Genomic DNA, 16,597 nt, shown 5'->3' with positions numbered 1-16,597 from the left:
CTGAACTTGCGACACAAACACAAAAGAACCGCTAGATTTAAATCAGCACAGCTAGCGAAGGATCGAACGCAACTGTTTTGAATGAGCGCAACTTTTTTTAACAACCAAAAAGTGGCTGTTTCGCTGTCTGTTGATGAAATACAGACGTTCCTCTCGTTGATAGCAGAGGAGTGGATCCAGCGAGAGCTTGATGGGGCGACGCGGAATTAAAAAGTTTTTCAGGAGTCGCGGCAGTAGAGGCGGCGCAACTATAACGACATGTGAATAATCCCGCCTACTCTAAAGTGGTACTAAACTGCCGTGGAAACGCAAACCGAGCCGAGCCGTTCCGTGCCGTACCGTACTGAGCCGTGCCGAGCCGAGTCGTACCACGCAGTGGAAAAGCGCCATTAGAAGCATACGCTTTGGTTTTTCCTGCTTTATTCAGTCTACACTAAAAAAAAATATGATGATTTATAAACAATTTTCACTCAGAAAAATAGCAAGTAACATTAAACATGAAATTTTGAAGTAGACAGACTGAAATAGTATTTTCTTGAAAACATACTCCAATAATCTTTGTTTTATTTACAACTTTGAAGGAATGAGGTTCTGGGCCAATAATGATAACCGATAATCAACAGTTTGTTATGGCCAATATAACAACAATTTTACTTTTTATGCTGGAGCAACTGCTAAATGGCAACTGGTTTATTAAAAATTTGAAAATTTAAATTAGGGACAATATAATGCATGTTTGTTATCTAACCAACTCTTAAACCTTACTTTTTTTCTATTTGCTGACAAATAAGAAGTTTTCAGTTTCATAATTTGCAAAATATGATGACAATAATCATAACCGTAATCTATAAAAACATATGTAGCCTGTTTATATGTTCCATTTACAGATGGAACATCTGTTTGTATGTTCCATTTACATATCATACATATCATACCTTTTTTGATAAAGGTATCAACTAGTAGAATAAAGGAAGAATATTTGTTTCACTTGCATATCATGATGAACAGATCTCAAAATAATCCTCAATAACATGAGGTAAGGAGCGCGTGTGTGAATGTGTGATATGAACTTTGCCTCCTTTTCAAAACAAACCTATGGCAGACATGCACTGAGATGAGTCTGCATCCCAATTATCTGGAAAGCACTCAAAGGCCTGACTGTGGGAACACTGCACTGAAATTCCAGTGGTCCAATGCAGAGGGTATTGCTCTTTCAATGAAGAGAATCGGCTTCCAGCATCTGTCTTCTGCAGTGCTTCTTTTATATTCTTCAGTAATTTCTCTGCCACTAAAACCTATACAGCCTATACAGGCCACATTACAACCTAAATCCTTATTTTTTCAGTGAACAGCACTAGGCCACAGGAGCAGAGGGCTTCCATTCAATCTGAAAGTTCATCAGAGAGCTACTTTACAGGCCCTAATGTTCATTCTTTCCCCACTTGACATGTTTTTAGTCATGCAACCTGCAATACTAAACACATAAAAACAGCCCTGAAATGCCACCAGCCAACACTGAGCAGCGATTAACAGTGCACATTAAAGTAATTGATGGCAAAGCCGAGAACATGCACAATCAGTGATGTGTAAAACTCCTGCTCATTAAATCAGTTCTTTCCAGGGTAATGATTTATTCTTCTTTATGCGTCAAACAAGCGGGCCAGATGCTGCTTTGCAGGTGAATACATGCAGTATATATTCAGATAACTGTTGCTTCCCTTCTCTAAAAAGTTGTTTATGAAAATTAAAAAGACTGATATTCCAGTGACTCACAACAAACAATTTAGGTTTTTAACAGTTGTTCGAACTCTCAAAATTACAGGGTTATAACCATCAGCCTCAAGTTACTACTCATACAAAGTACTGAATAGAAGTACACTTATGGCAAGCTGCTGTAACATTTATTTCTTAAAACTAACTAGTATCTATGTTAATTGTACTTATTGTATAAACTTATTTATTAATAGTAAATTATCCAGTAGCATCTCACTAGTATCTAAAGTCTGTGCTCAAATACTGACTAGTTGATGGGTTGCCTGAACAAAAGTTGACTAATATCTGTCCTAATTCAAAGTCAAATAGGTTTCGGTATATTAAAATATTAACAAGTCATCGCAAAAACTCAAAACTCATGGTGAGATGCTCAAAAAATCTAAACATGCCAACTCCGTTGCATTGGCAATGGCTTCTGTTGCTAGTGTTACTAGAAATCACCAGCTGTCATAGAAAATGAATATAAATGTAAATCGCTGTCTATGTAAACAACCCAAAACTAAACTTATTTAAGAAAAAAATTACATAAACTAGTTCATCTCACTGTTTCACTATCATGACCAATTCCTTGTATGTAAATACTGAACAGTTACTGAATATATAGGCTAATAGTCACTGTTGCACAAATGATTGTTACTTAGAAAAGAGATACGAGTAACAAAAAAATTTAATGAACGCATGTTAAAATGGCTTGCCATAATGGAACACTAAAGCGCAACACTGTTATACCTCGCCGGCCGGTACATTGTTAAATGTAAATGTATCGTTTCTTTATAGCGAAACGTTAATGGAGACATTGAATCGACTCCAGTTACTTCCTATACAAATGTTAGTGCTCATGAAATATTTATCCTCTTTTACCCATCCCATGCCTCCAGCACTCTTACCTTGCAGATTCTGCACTCGGATGTCGCTGATCTGCCCGATCAATTCCTCCCGTTCAAACCAATCATCCCATTCGTGTCCCGCCATCTGGATCAAACAGATAGTCGCTCGTTTTATGAAGCTCCCGTCCCGTGATGTCGGTCGATTTCTCTCTTATAAAGTGCTCTATGTGGCGGGTGGCCAGGCGGTGGCCATGAGTGGAGTTTGTGGGGGTTTCAGGGGTCTAGATCCGATCCGAAGAGATGCTGGTGGTCGGCTCCCGCATTGCTCCAGTAAAGTTACTTTGATTCCTCGTGACGCACAGAAAAGTCTCTCCAGCGTAGCTTGGAGGAGGAAAATGAGAGCGAAATGTGCGAGGAAAAACCACCTGGTTAATGTTTGCAGGATTCTCTGTGCACGCCCACACTACCTCTGCTATTCTGATGACGGGGCTGTCTCTCTCTCTCGTTTGATTCGTGAACGAATCATTGATTTTAACTGATTCTTTTTCAGTCGAATCGATTGGCAAAGCAAAGGTAAAACTCAGTTGCGACTTATGGAAGCCGGTTTAAGTTATTAAATGATAGTATATGATTTACCTATTAATTCTCATTGGCCTGGTTTCACAGACAGGGTTTAGATTAAGTCAGGATTAGGCCTTAATTCAATTAAATCATTTAAGTAGTTTTTATAAACGTGCCTTAGAAAAAAAAACATTACTGGGGTGCATAGACAAATGCAGAAAAATGGCACTGACATATTTTTAAGATATGCTTTTTCAAAGCTTTTTCGTAGTTATGAGTATGTTATCATATTAAGGACATTTTTTTGTAATTATGAGTTAATAATTCTCATAATGATGACTTAAGATTTTATGATAGTTAGAAATGGTCTCATAATAACCCTGAAGTTAATAATAATATTTGCATGTCATATTATTTTAACTTTTAAAGTATTTCCAGCTTTATATGTGCTTCCATCTTCTCGGTCTCCTTTTTATTTTTTATTAAGGACAATATTAACTAACATACAAAATAACATTCTGAAAAGAAATATGTAAGTAAATTAAAAACCCCAAAATTATCAGTGTAGGGTATATGGGCATTACACTGTAAAAAAGAATTCTCCATTAAATTGTTAATAATAAGCATTAACTGGCTCCATGTCTTCTTCTAGAAACTTCTAAAAAGCAGCACCCAATGAAATGTAGCCTACACTTAGGCTACTGATAAATATTCACTTTGAATCAAAGTTCCTACATCACGTAATTCTAAAACCTGTTATCAAAACAAGTAAAATATGTTAGGTGTATATTAATATCTCATTAGCCTATTATGAGATCCTAAGCCATTATGAGAATCGCAAACTCATAATTAAGATTTAATATCTTAATATTGTGACTCACAGAATCAAAACCTTCATGACTTTTTGAGGCTATTTTGAGTGAAGACTCAATAGAACAGGTGAATCAGCCATGAGATTCTGTTCATTTGAACCGACCGTTCGAGCGAATCGGTTCACTAAAATGAATCAGACTTTCCAACAACTGGTCTCTCTCGCTCTTTATCACTGACGAAAGACGTCTTGGAGGAATCGTGTCTGTATGCGGTGTTGTGCGGCATATGGGTTGTGTAAATGTGAAGGACACAGTCGTTCATATGTGGCTTCTCTGCACGTTTTACACAATGACCGAGCTAAATCTGCTTCATGTGATGTGCAAATCACATACCCACCCCCCATCCCGCGAGCACATATCCGACTGGTCGTTTAAAGTGAGCTGTAATGGACAACCATCTATTTTCGTGACCACTCCTGCAGAGCTTTTCTAATGAAACCAACAAACACTGCACAAGTCAATCTGATAAGAAACAAGAATAGTTGTGGTAAAGGTTATCGATTAAACAATAGTAAACTGGTGCAGAGCAGCACAGCAGCTTAAACTACTGTAGGTTTGATCTTGATCCGCCTGTTTTTGCTCTTGATGGAATTTAATCCTCCAGGAACATGAGTGAACACGAGATTACTGATATATCTTCACTAAATCAGCAAACATTTTCTTTTTAAAGTCTCACAAGCCGTCAAACTTTTATCAGTAGCCCTTAATGGAAAACACATCACATTGGTTTTGCTCATCACTGTGTAGTTTACAAAATTATTGTTTGCAAAACTTCACATCTATAATAATTATGATTATACATAATCATTGTAGCCTGATGTTTCACAATGAATGTTTCTTTAGTTCAGTAATAGGAGATTTTTTACAATGCAAAGTAAAAGCAAGTGCACAATATATAAGGTGCTTTGTGTTTTTAGTATACATTAGATCATATTGGGCTTCCTTTAGAAAATGTATTGTAGTAATAAGGTGTGCAGTCAGTTGACTACAACATCCTGATATTTGGTCCCAAAGCAAGCCATTATAATATAGCCTATTAACAGGGATTTCCTGAAGAGGAGCAATGCAGTGCTGCTAACAACATGACGTGATGTGACGTGTAGCCAAGTGTCCCATCCTCTGAATTTGTGCTCTGCATTTAACCCATCCAAGTGCACACACACAGCAGTGAGAACAAGAGGTGACAGAGAGCAAGAGGTGTAACAGCGCTGTTGTTTTTGCATTGCAGTGATTATGATGAGACATGTCTGCAAGGGTCAGTTATGCAGAATATTCATAAAGATCGATGGGCACCAGACCAGTGTTCACCCACCCTCTGTTCCAGGCAGAGGCGGCTGTTGTGTAACAGGGAAGAAGATGAGAAGTAAAAACCGCCCACAAACAGAAGCTGGAACAAAATATTTCATCCATAGATCTTTGTCCTTATAGCATTCTACTCTTATAATGCAATGCTGAATAGTGGGTAAGACTGTTGGGTTAAATGTACAACACTATCCGGGACTGTGCATGCTTTCTGGAAATTGCTGATCTGTTTGAGATATTTACATTGATTTGCCTACAACGCATGTCTATAGTCGAATAGTAGCAGTTTTGAAAGACACGCAATGAAGCACATTATACCGAACAAGCAAATAATATTGTTTGAATTCCTTAGGACCTTGGGATAATACCACTTGTTTGTGTTTCAAATACATTTCCTTATCTGCTAATACTTCTACCCTGTAATAACCACACAAGAATGCTGTGCAGTTCACCACAAGCCATGTTGAGACTCAGGTTCAGTTACAGCAGCCTGAGGGCTTCATAGTAGGTATGATCCTGCTGTTGCAGACAGGCAATCTAAAGGAAAACCATGAGAGATTGAAATAGGGGCTATGAACTGAAGATAAGCATGGCTGTATTAAAGGCACAATATGTACGATTTTTTTTTAATTAAAATATCCAAACACCACTAGAACAGTGCTATATATTTTGCTGACTTGTGTACTTACATTATCCATACATTATTAATGTTTCGAAGAATGTTTAAATCCAGAGAAATAAGCAATTTTAACTAGTGACACAGAGCATGTAGATAGTGTCATTGTCGCCAGCCAATTACGTCATAACCCTTCGATTTCCGGTTTTTGTTTTTTAGAAAAAAATGGAAACACCAAAGACGCTTTAATATGTTGTGCGTTTTAAAAGGCCGTGACGACCGCACAGAGTTCCAGCAAGGATGGGTAAATTGTACAAAAACACACAAATAGGATTATACGAATTAGCCACCAATTTGCCAAAACATAAAATAGTTATGAACTGCCATGAGAGTGTGTTGTTTCAGCCTTTGGATTTCCAGTCAATATTGCAAAATTAAAATATGCATTATTGATAAATATTGGAAACAATCATTCTAAAACCTCAAGGGAGTCATTGAGCTTTGGAATTTGATTAATAATGACACCAACTGAATCTATATTTAAAGGAGTCATATTATGCTTTTTTAAAGATCATTATTTTGTGTATTTGGTGTAACAGAATATGTTGACATGCTTTAATGTTCAAAAAACACATTATTTTTCAAATACTGTACATTATTGAGACTTTAGTCTTTGCAACTTCAGGGATCTTATCTATGCACAATCAGCTTGTAACACTCCAAAGAGAAAGGAAAACTTGAAATCGCATCATATGACCCCTTTAATTTAGGCAGAAATTCTGCCTCTAGACTTGACACTCACCTTATTTTGATGTGGGCCACAGCTGTTTTGTGTATCTTGTGCATTGACCCGAGGCACTGATGTGATGCCACTAGTTGCAGCAGTGGCACTGATTTACAGAACAAGTGCCCTGCTAATGCTGCCAACATACTGGTGCCAACCATCTGTCCTCTGAGAAACATGGAGGAGGAGGCTACAACGATGTCACAGTTGAAGAGCGGTGGGCAAATGAACACTAACGAAACACAATACTCGATCCATTCATCATGACATTCTGATGGCATTATATCATCTCTGTGCATATGATTCTGTGACATCACATCACCGTATCTGGCGTTTGATCCGAAGTTGAAGGTCAGTGGGAACATTTAACCAGGTTTTGTGATGCGAACCTTACCTTAGTGGTTTTCAAAACACTGACCACTACAAAGGCATCATGAAGCGCTGGGTTTAGCGGGCTTTAATTAAAAGGATCATTCCATTATCAGGTCAGTCAGCCGAACCGTTTGCAGTCACCGCCGATGAACCCAGCCTGCGCTGCTCTGAAGAACGCAGCTTCTCATGATATGCCATTGCTGGCATACAGAATATTCAACTGCAGTAGCTGCAATAAACAGCTTATGATAGGAGATGTTATTACATGCTCAACCCTTGGTGAATAATGTCTAAATAATGCACACTTGGCCATATCTAATTACTACAGTGAACTCAATATTCAGTTTTACAGCTGTTATAATAACATATGCAAAACTGGTATTTTATATCATGACTGGGTGCTTAGCTAGTAGATATTAACCTAAAAGTAATGACAGAAAATCATTTAGACTCGTCTCTCATTTTGTAAAAGCCAATAAAAATCATGTTTACGGTAAAGTACTTACACTGGAAGGCATTCTGGAGTGTTTAAAAACACATTCATTAAAGTTATATTTTTATTACAGCTCTATATTAAAACTTAATTACAAAAATATGTGTAGTAATTAATTTGTAATTTGTCTACAGCACCATTTAAGACTTGAGACTATGGTTCCAGGTGGATGACCTTCTGGTAATGTTTACTGGGTTTAAATGGCTGTGACAGGAGCTGAAAGATTTAATATACAGGCATATGTTAAATGTTTTTCACAGATAATGTTAACAAGTCTTATGTTATAATATTAAAATACTCTTTAAAATATTGAATAATATATATTTTTTTTTAAATAGCTTTTTTTTTTATATATTTTTTTAATAAAGGAAATTATTGCTTTTTTTCAGCAAGGATGCATTAAATTGTTCAAAAACAACAAAAGATTTCTATATATAAAAAAAAAAATGCTGTTCTTTTCCTTCATCAAAGAATCCTGGAAAAAAATATCTTAGAGTTTCCATAAAAATACTAAGCAGCACAACGGTTTTCAGCACCGATAATAATAAGAAATGTTAAAATATTATATTTCTGAAGGATCATGTGAGACAGAAGACTAGAATAATGGCGGCTGAAAATTTAGCTTTGGCCATCACAGGAATAAATTATTTTTACAAATATATTAAAACAGAAATGAGTTATTTTAAATTGTAATATTGTAATAATATTTTAAAATATTAATTTTAAATTGTATTGCCAGTAATAAATGCAGCCTTGGTGAGCATAAAATACTTCTTTCAAAAACAAAAAATATAGACTCCAAAAACAGTGTATAGACAGATAGATAGATAGATAGATAGATAGATAGATAGATAGATAGATAGATAGATAGATATTGAAATGAAGTTCTTTTAAAGAGTTTTAATTTTTGGTCAATTTGTATTTACAAGACTTTCCCAGTGGAAAGCACCCATGACATGGGAACCTTGGTTGCTATGGCAACATGCCACAAAATTAAATATTTACTGCAGTGGTACTGGCCAGCCAGTGTAATAAAATCTTTCTTCAGCTGCTGTTTTAACAGACCAGGTGCACAATGACATGAACCTATTTGTTATGCGTACTGATTAATTAACAATGACAGGGCTACAAAAAGTCATCCAGTTTGCTCAAGTGATATTGCTGCTTGACTTTTATAGTCACAAACTTTCCTTCACACAAGGTTAAAAATTGTCCAGACTTTGACACATTATTAAGCCAACAAGAAAACTGCAGTCTTTAGCAATGTGAGTCATGTCCGGCACATTAACAACAGCAGTTTATCATGTGACCATGGAGCTCTTGGTGTGTTTTTCATATCCCACTTAAGCCAGCAAATGTGTAACTTGTACTCAAGTCAAAAGTTAAGTGGCTAGATGTGATTATGCTACACGATAGAGCACATCCGGCTAGTAGTGAGACTACAGCTTCATCTCAGAAATCTCTTCTGCCAAGATAATTCTATTACCAAAAAGTGCCGATTTCCGTTCCGTTCCATTAATCTTTCTTTATTCAGTGAACATGGTCAATATTTGTGGGTCCAGATTATGAATTACTTATTAAAAACAGACTGAACAAATACAGGATCAGTGTTATTTGTGTAAAGCAGTGGTATTTTAGTATTATTTATACACCATTACAGTATTTAGTAATATTTTGCTTAGATTTTTCAGTTTTCATTTAGTTAAAATGTTGAGTAATTTTGTTATGCACTTTGTCATTTTGAAATATTTCCATAATTTTATTTTAGAAATGTTAGATTTTTTTTTTTTTTAATAACATTTTCATCTAATTTATTTTATTTCAACTTTATTTAACAAAAACGTTTTAAACTTAATTTTAGTTATCATTTTAGTCTGGATTATTACAGTTTACCAGAACTAAAACTAAACCTAAAACCATTAAACGCATTTTCAGTACTTTAAATAAAATGAAATGAAACTGAAAAAAGAAACGTATTATATTTCAGCAACATTTCTTGTACTGAACTTGTTGCCTTGTACTGAAATAACTCAAATGAAATAAAACAAATAAAACCTATATATAGTATAACAATATACTATATAACTATAATATATATAACTAATAAAACTTTCAAAAACTTTAACCAAACTGAAATTGAAATGAAAACAAAAAATACAAAAATGAAAACTAATTCAAAATATGAATAAAAACGTAATCTTAATGATACTAAAATAAAACCGATTTTAGTTAAAAGTAATAACTGGTGTAAATTCCTTTAAAAAAGTTTAATACATGCAAAGTCTTGTTTTGCAGATAAAGGGTATTTTTTTATTGGTTTTTGGTTAATGTGTTAGTGTGTAAAGGTGAAGTTTAACTTGGGTAAAATGCTGCGTTCACGCCATGACGTAATTCCTGTGATTTCGAGATGACAACACGTGACGTTCTACTTGGAGCTGCTCACACCCTTGGACTCGGAACTATCGCACTATCAATGCCTAAACATAGCGGATAATGAATCAGAAGTGGTCAGGCGCTCAAAGTTGTAGCTTTCAGAAAACTCCCAGCTCACAAGTTGTAATTACGGGTTCTACAAGGACGTGAATGCTAATGATCACTGTATTATTCAAACCCCATTACTTTCACCTGAATGGCTAATGTACATCATACCACAACCTGGATCCCTCCTCCAGAATTTCTAGGCATCAGCAAACAAACATGATTTGCATTGCATTGATATGACACATGGCATTTCCACACCAGAGAAATATCTGCCCATTGCGAAGCAGGAAGGAAACGGCAGTGTAAAATCTGCTGCTGCGCATGTGGGTGAGCTTGTAGGAAAAATCCAACTCCTTCCCACTCGCAGGAATCGCATTTGAATAAATTAGGTCATGCAAGTGTGCTTTACCTTTAAAGTCATATACTATCATATCTTTGTGCCAAATAGGCAAGAGTTCACATACACACCTCAAAGACAAACAACCACGTGACTACATAGCGACTATGTCAATAAAAGCACTCCGCTATGACCAATATTTAACCAAAACATATCTGTGCAGTCTGATAGTGACTCAAATAGCTGTTCTGACAGTGCTGTGCAGTATCCTTCGATTAGGTCTAGTTTTCCTTTAGCTGGTGTCCTAAATGAAACGAAAAAACGAATCTGAAGTGACAAGAGTACCACATGCTTTGTTGCTAAGGCAACCACGAAATGACAAATCTATGCAAATAAACACCCAAAAGCTTATTTCCTTAACCATAGTTAGTCTGGTCCTAAAACGTGAACTGATCAAATGTAAAAACCTTCCTATGGCATCTCCTTTCCTTTGTGCCAAATAGGCAAGAGTTCACATACACACCTCAAAGACAAACAACCACGTGACTACATAGCGACTATGTCAATAAAAGCACTCCGCTATGACCAATATTTAACCAAAACATATCTGTGCAGTCTGATAGTGACTCAAATAGCTGTTCTGACAGTGCTGTGCAGTATCCTTCGATTAGGTCTAGTTTTCCTTTAGCTGGTGTCCTAAATGAAACGAAAAAACGAATCTGAAGTGACAAGAGTACCACATGCTTTGTTGCTAAGGCAACCAAGAAATGACAAATCTATGCAAATAAACACCCAAAAGCTTATTTCCTTAACCATAGTTAGTCTGGTCCTAAAATGTGAAATGATCAAATGTAAAAACCTTCCTATGGCATCTCCTTTCCAACAATCTGAAGCAAATCAAATCATTTGTATAGTAACCTCAGGCCGACCTTTTGACCTTCCATGGCCCCTATTGATAGGGAAGACCTAGCTGTGCTCTATTGCAGGTTTATTCACTCCTGCACACTGGTTTTGTTTCATTATCATTGCACATCTTGTCAGACCAGTTCAGCTTTGGTTTAATGCTTAATGCAGACAAACAGATACGTTTCCTGCTAAAAGAGGATCACTGGCTTTCAGAATGGAAATCTTGATATTGAGTCACACAGTTATCTATTCAATCTCAAGTCCATAGCAACAAAAGAAACACAAACAGTACTGAAAATGCACTGCATGTTTATTGCCTGGAGTAAAATACAAAAATACTGGTTATATGCTTCATACTGTGTATATATATATATATATACACATTTATCGGTTTACAGATACATTATGAGTTTCATCCAAAATATGATAATAAAAGAAATCTTTAACCTTTTTTGTTAATACATTGTCTTACAACCCTTCATGCATTTGAAGTCTCGCTATAATTCCTACATGCTTTCATTCAAAATTTTTTTTTGCTGTCTTTGAAAATAATTTCCAGAATTTTCTTCCCAAATCAAAGATATCTAATGAGAAAACTCGCCCATGCACACAGTGCTGTAAACTAGCTATATACGGTGATCTTATAATACAGCTGAACCATTTAACAGAATTTTGTACAGTCTAGCATTTGCAGCCTAATGGAACATACAGTATCATTGATGAAACCAGTACAGATCATTAAAGGGTTTGCATTGACATAAAAAGAGTTTAAAGAAATAGTTCACCCAAAAATATATATTTGCTGAAAATGTACTTACCCTCAGGCCTTACAAGATGTAGATAGGTTTCTAGATCAGAACAGAATTAGAGAAATGTAGCATTACATCACATACATCACGTGCTTGATGGACTGGAGTCGTGAGCATTACTCATGGATTATTGTGATGTTTTTATCAGCTGTTTGGACTCTCATTCTGACGGCACCCATTCACTGCAGGGGATTCATTGGTGAGCAAGTGATGTAATGCTAAATCTCTCCAAATCCGTTTCGATGAAGAAACAAACTCATGTACATTTTTAGCAAATTTTCATTTTTGGGTACATTTTTCCTTTAAATACAAACAATAAAGCAGTGCAATAAACTGATATCACGAGCTTCAACATTACAGTTTCTTTTAGAAAATGCAGCATATTTTCTGTCAAGTCTCTTTCTGACCATGCACTATTATTAATGCATTTAACATTAGATCACATGTCAACAGAAATTGCAGTTTTAACATAGGAGAGATATGTAGAGAGGTCTGAATACAATTTGAAAAGGGCATTTTGCTACAGGATAAAAGCAGTTCAGTGCATTGTGTGTGTAATACTACTCAAATCTGTAAAGCCATGCAATTAGCCTCTAAATAAAATGTCTAACACTGCAAACATAAAGCTCAAGGATACGTTCAAAGAGGGATTTGACTTTTTGCCAGCTCTGAAAGACAGAGCGTTTGTGAGAGAAGCCATTGTTCTGGACAAAAAATAAATCAAGCCATTCCTTTCATCAAACCATGACCTTGAAGCAGTCCTGAAAGAATAACTGAACTCAACCTCTGATGGTTTTGGGCCCTTAGAAATCCCAGCTGAGACACTGCTTTCAAAAAAAGGAAAGAAAACAAAAACAGACCAATAATGTCACCGAGTTCCATCCAACATTCTGTTCAAAAAAAGGACATTCTCCCCAAACAGGGATACTTTTACTTCATAATCTATGCCTGCAAAACACAATAACCTATAACAACAATCAGAGGCAAACCAATGCCAAAACTCAGTCTTAAAGCTCAACAATGTCATTCTGCAATCACGACTTCCAAAAAACGTTGAAAGAAAGCTCTCTATTCTATGATCGCATGTGCACAGCACCTTTGCTATGGAGTGATACAGGAATGTCTGTGTTGATTTTGACCTTTTCCACTTCTAAAACTCTCCAATATATGAAGAACATTTCAAACTGAACTTATAGTTTCAAAACTTTTAGATGATAGTCTTATCTATGACATCAGAATAAATACCCGCAACACAGTGACAAGTTATATCCTATCATCAAACAGTTTAGTTTTTGAGAGGCCTGAGTAAAACAACAAACAAAAGATTTTAAAGTGGTATGAATAAAAACATGCACAATTCCGTTTAAACATAAGACATACCACAGTATTAAAATTATTTATAGGAATAGCTCAGCCAAAAATTAAAATTCTGTCATCATTTACTCACCCTCATGTCTTCAACTAAGATATTTTTATTGTTTTTATTCATACGATGAATGCCAGTGGGGTCCAAAACAACACTGGACCCCATTGACTTTCATTGTATGAACAAAAAAATGTGTTACACATAAGAAAGTGAATCAAACATGTTTGGAACAACATGAGGTTGAGTAAATGATGGCAGAACATCTCTTTTTGGTGAACTATCACTTTAGTAACTAGCAACAACAGAACGAACATAAAAATATGAGGGACTTGCGATGGATCCTGAGTAGATGTCTTTAAGGGAGTTTTGCTCTTTGTAAAAGCTGCACTGGCTTCTCCAAACGCCTGTAGAGAAATGAACAGCTTGAATCATGTCGAGCAGGCTGTGAGTGTCTATGCCATCCATCCACCCACTCACTTTCACTCTCTCTCACACACACACACGCTTTCTGATCTGCTGGGTCCACCGGTGGGTGTACGGTGGAGCGAGACCAGCTGAGAACCAAGAATAAAATGACTTCAAACATTAACGGAACAATTATAAAAAATTTAAGTATTTGTTATATAAACACAAGCGCAGATTGCCGTATTTTTTAAAAAGCTGCTGTTGGCGCTTAAGTGGGCGGAGGTCCATCGTAGCGGAGCATGATGTTGAAGGAGCGGGCGAAGTTGTTGGATAGTGAACAGCTGGTGCCCTCGTCCATCATGGGCAGCAGGAAGGCCAGCAGCAGCATGGCCAACAACAGGAGCTGGAGAGGAAGAGCCACGCGACATACACGGTACAGGAAGCCGAGACCACTGTTCGCCTGCAACACACACAACCACAGATGCTGTCACATGTTGATTGGCTCTACTACAAAACCTTGAGTTTCTACAGGATCGTTCACTCTGGAGGTCACCAAATAGCTGTGCTGTTGCACGCTAACACTGTAGGTGTTTCTACTCAACTACAAGTGTCCAACAGTTTAAATCACGCTAGTTTCACTGCAGTCACTGCTCAACTTTGCTGCAGCAAATCACTAAATCCAACTGAAACTAAATTACTTTGGTCATTGCTCATCACTGTCAGTATACATTATTCTTCATGCAAAATCCGAAAATATAATAAAATCACGCAAGTTATAGATCTGAAACAAGTGATTGATGAAAAGCTTATAATAAAATCAATCATTTTAAACTAAAACAAAATCAACACTAAACACTACAAAAGGTAAATATTTTACACACACACATATATATATACTGTATATAAAACATTTAATTGTATGCCATGTGAACATTAACCGACATCTGAGAAGAACCGTGAACATGCAAATTTGTTGTTAAATTATTGAAATATTAACTTATCTCAATATTAACAATATCTCAGGGGGTACTTGTTGCAATTCATTCTGGGTTTATCTTATTCTAAAAGGATTTTTTAAATGTTATTTTAAAAAGTTTTTGTGCTTAGTGTTGTCAAAGTCTCTTTAAGGAAAGTCAGTTCACTTGGACATATTTGCAGTTGCCTCCAAGCAGCTATTTTGGGCATGCAAGGCCAACTCCTATCTACTTGAGTGGGGAAATCTCAAAAACTGCTGGCTAAACTCATACATGTTTAAATAACATTTAAAATCAGCAATAAAATCTGACAGGAACTGTCCATTAATATTGTTTCTTGTCCTCAAATAGCACTAAAATGCGTAAATTTCAGGTTGGCCCAGCCAATGTGCATGTGTAGTCCTAAGCACTCATCTCAGGACACGACTGGACCTGCAGTAACGCAATGACTTTTACAATTGTTGAATGGCGCTTTTATTTAGAAGACGGGATTTATTCCACAATATTAAGCGTTGCTATTTATCCCACTCATGGTTATATGGGTGAACCGTCTTAGTATTTCTAAAGTCTTTGTTGCCAAGGTAGATGACTCACTAGATTTATTACAAAAATAATATGTACACACAATAAGCTCAAATTCTGAGTATAGAGGTGCTTCTCTGAGTTTTAAAAGTAATTTTAAATTGCCAACAAGAACATAGAGAATTTTTTTTACTTTTCTAAGCTTATAATTTTCTTCTGGTGGATGATAAAAGGGCAGAAAAATTCCATATAAATCTCATATAATTCCTCCAAATCATGACATTGCAAAAAAAGAAAACTCTTTGACAAGAATATAGATCCTGGCTTGTGACTTAATGCAGCAACACAACACCCATCTCTCATTCATTAGCATTATACGACTGATAAAAAAACCCCACTATGATCAAGTCATTTTTTCATGACTCACTGGATGCCGAAAAACAAATTCACACAGACAAATGAATACCTGAAAAAATAAGGATGTTTTTCAAGCTCCTGTAGAACTGTGGGAGTGAATGTCCACCCTCAGCTGCTCAACAACCGCCATCGCTCTGAGCGCCGGGCTGTGAGATAACTGAACTTTATACAACCCTTTCTATTTAACTGTATCAAAGCTGAGGAACATGGGAACTCTTTCTCTCTGGGTGTTTGAGAGACAGTGCAGAAGTACGAGAAAGTGAGGAGGAGGAAATGTGGGTGGATGAAAAGCTGAATTTCTTTCCACACTTCTTTTGTCAGCCTCTTTTCAGGACAATATAATTATACTGAAAAGTAATTACAGCGGTGCTCAGGCCTGGTGTACTTTATAGAACGATAGACTGTTCTTACAGATACACATCAACAATCATATTGCTCTTGCTTGATAATCATACAACAGGACAATATATTTGATCACAACAAATAATTATAGATTCTGTGAACAGCCTGTAATTACAGTTACAGAAAAATTACCTCATTGACAACTGAAGTGTCATCTTCACAATTAGATGATTGTATTTGGTCAGTGATGGAGACAACTGAAGTGTGTGTGCAGAGTGTATATTTTCATCCTGCATGATGCTGTCACATCCTGTCACTAAGACAGCAGAAGATAATGACGGTTTCCACGACTGAGACATAACAAAAATATGTTCTGGAACGGCCAGTTAAATAACAATGACAAACGTTTTACACACACACACACACATCTATTATATA

General features: G+C 36.2%; 2 protein-coding genes across 3 annotated transcripts in view; both read right to left on the bottom strand.

The window, feature by feature from the left end:
* The window catches only part of clmna (calmin a), a 25,482-nt gene extending 22,402 nt beyond the window's left edge, over positions 1-3,080 (bottom strand). Inside the window, exon 1 of the mRNA XM_016476831.1 lies at positions 2,661-3,080. Within this exon, the coding sequence (XP_016332317.1) occupies positions 2,661-2,745 (85 nt within the window). The 5' untranslated portion in view covers positions 2,746-3,080. The remainder of the gene's footprint in view (positions 1-2,660) is intronic.
* Positions 3,081-13,649: 10,569 nt separating this feature from the next.
* LOC107680780 (nesprin-3-like) overlaps positions 13,650-16,597 on the bottom strand; it is a 34,898-nt gene continuing 31,950 nt past the window's right edge. For both annotated transcript variants that reach the window (XM_016476825.1, XM_016476827.1), the window contains one exon: positions 13,650-14,364. In XM_016476825.1, the coding sequence (XP_016332311.1) occupies positions 14,173-14,364 (192 nt within the window). In that variant the 3' untranslated portion in view covers positions 13,650-14,172. The remainder of the gene's footprint in view (positions 14,365-16,597) is intronic.

The sequence above is a fragment of the Sinocyclocheilus anshuiensis genome, unplaced genomic scaffold (genome assembly GCF_001515605.1).
Source record: "Sinocyclocheilus anshuiensis isolate Anshui unplaced genomic scaffold, SAMN03320099.WGS_v1.1 scaffold869, whole genome shotgun sequence".
Taxonomy (NCBI): domain Eukaryota; kingdom Metazoa; phylum Chordata; class Actinopteri; order Cypriniformes; family Cyprinidae; genus Sinocyclocheilus; species Sinocyclocheilus anshuiensis.
Note: the sequence above shows the minus strand (reverse complement) of the source record. Positions and strands in the feature narration are given on the sequence as shown.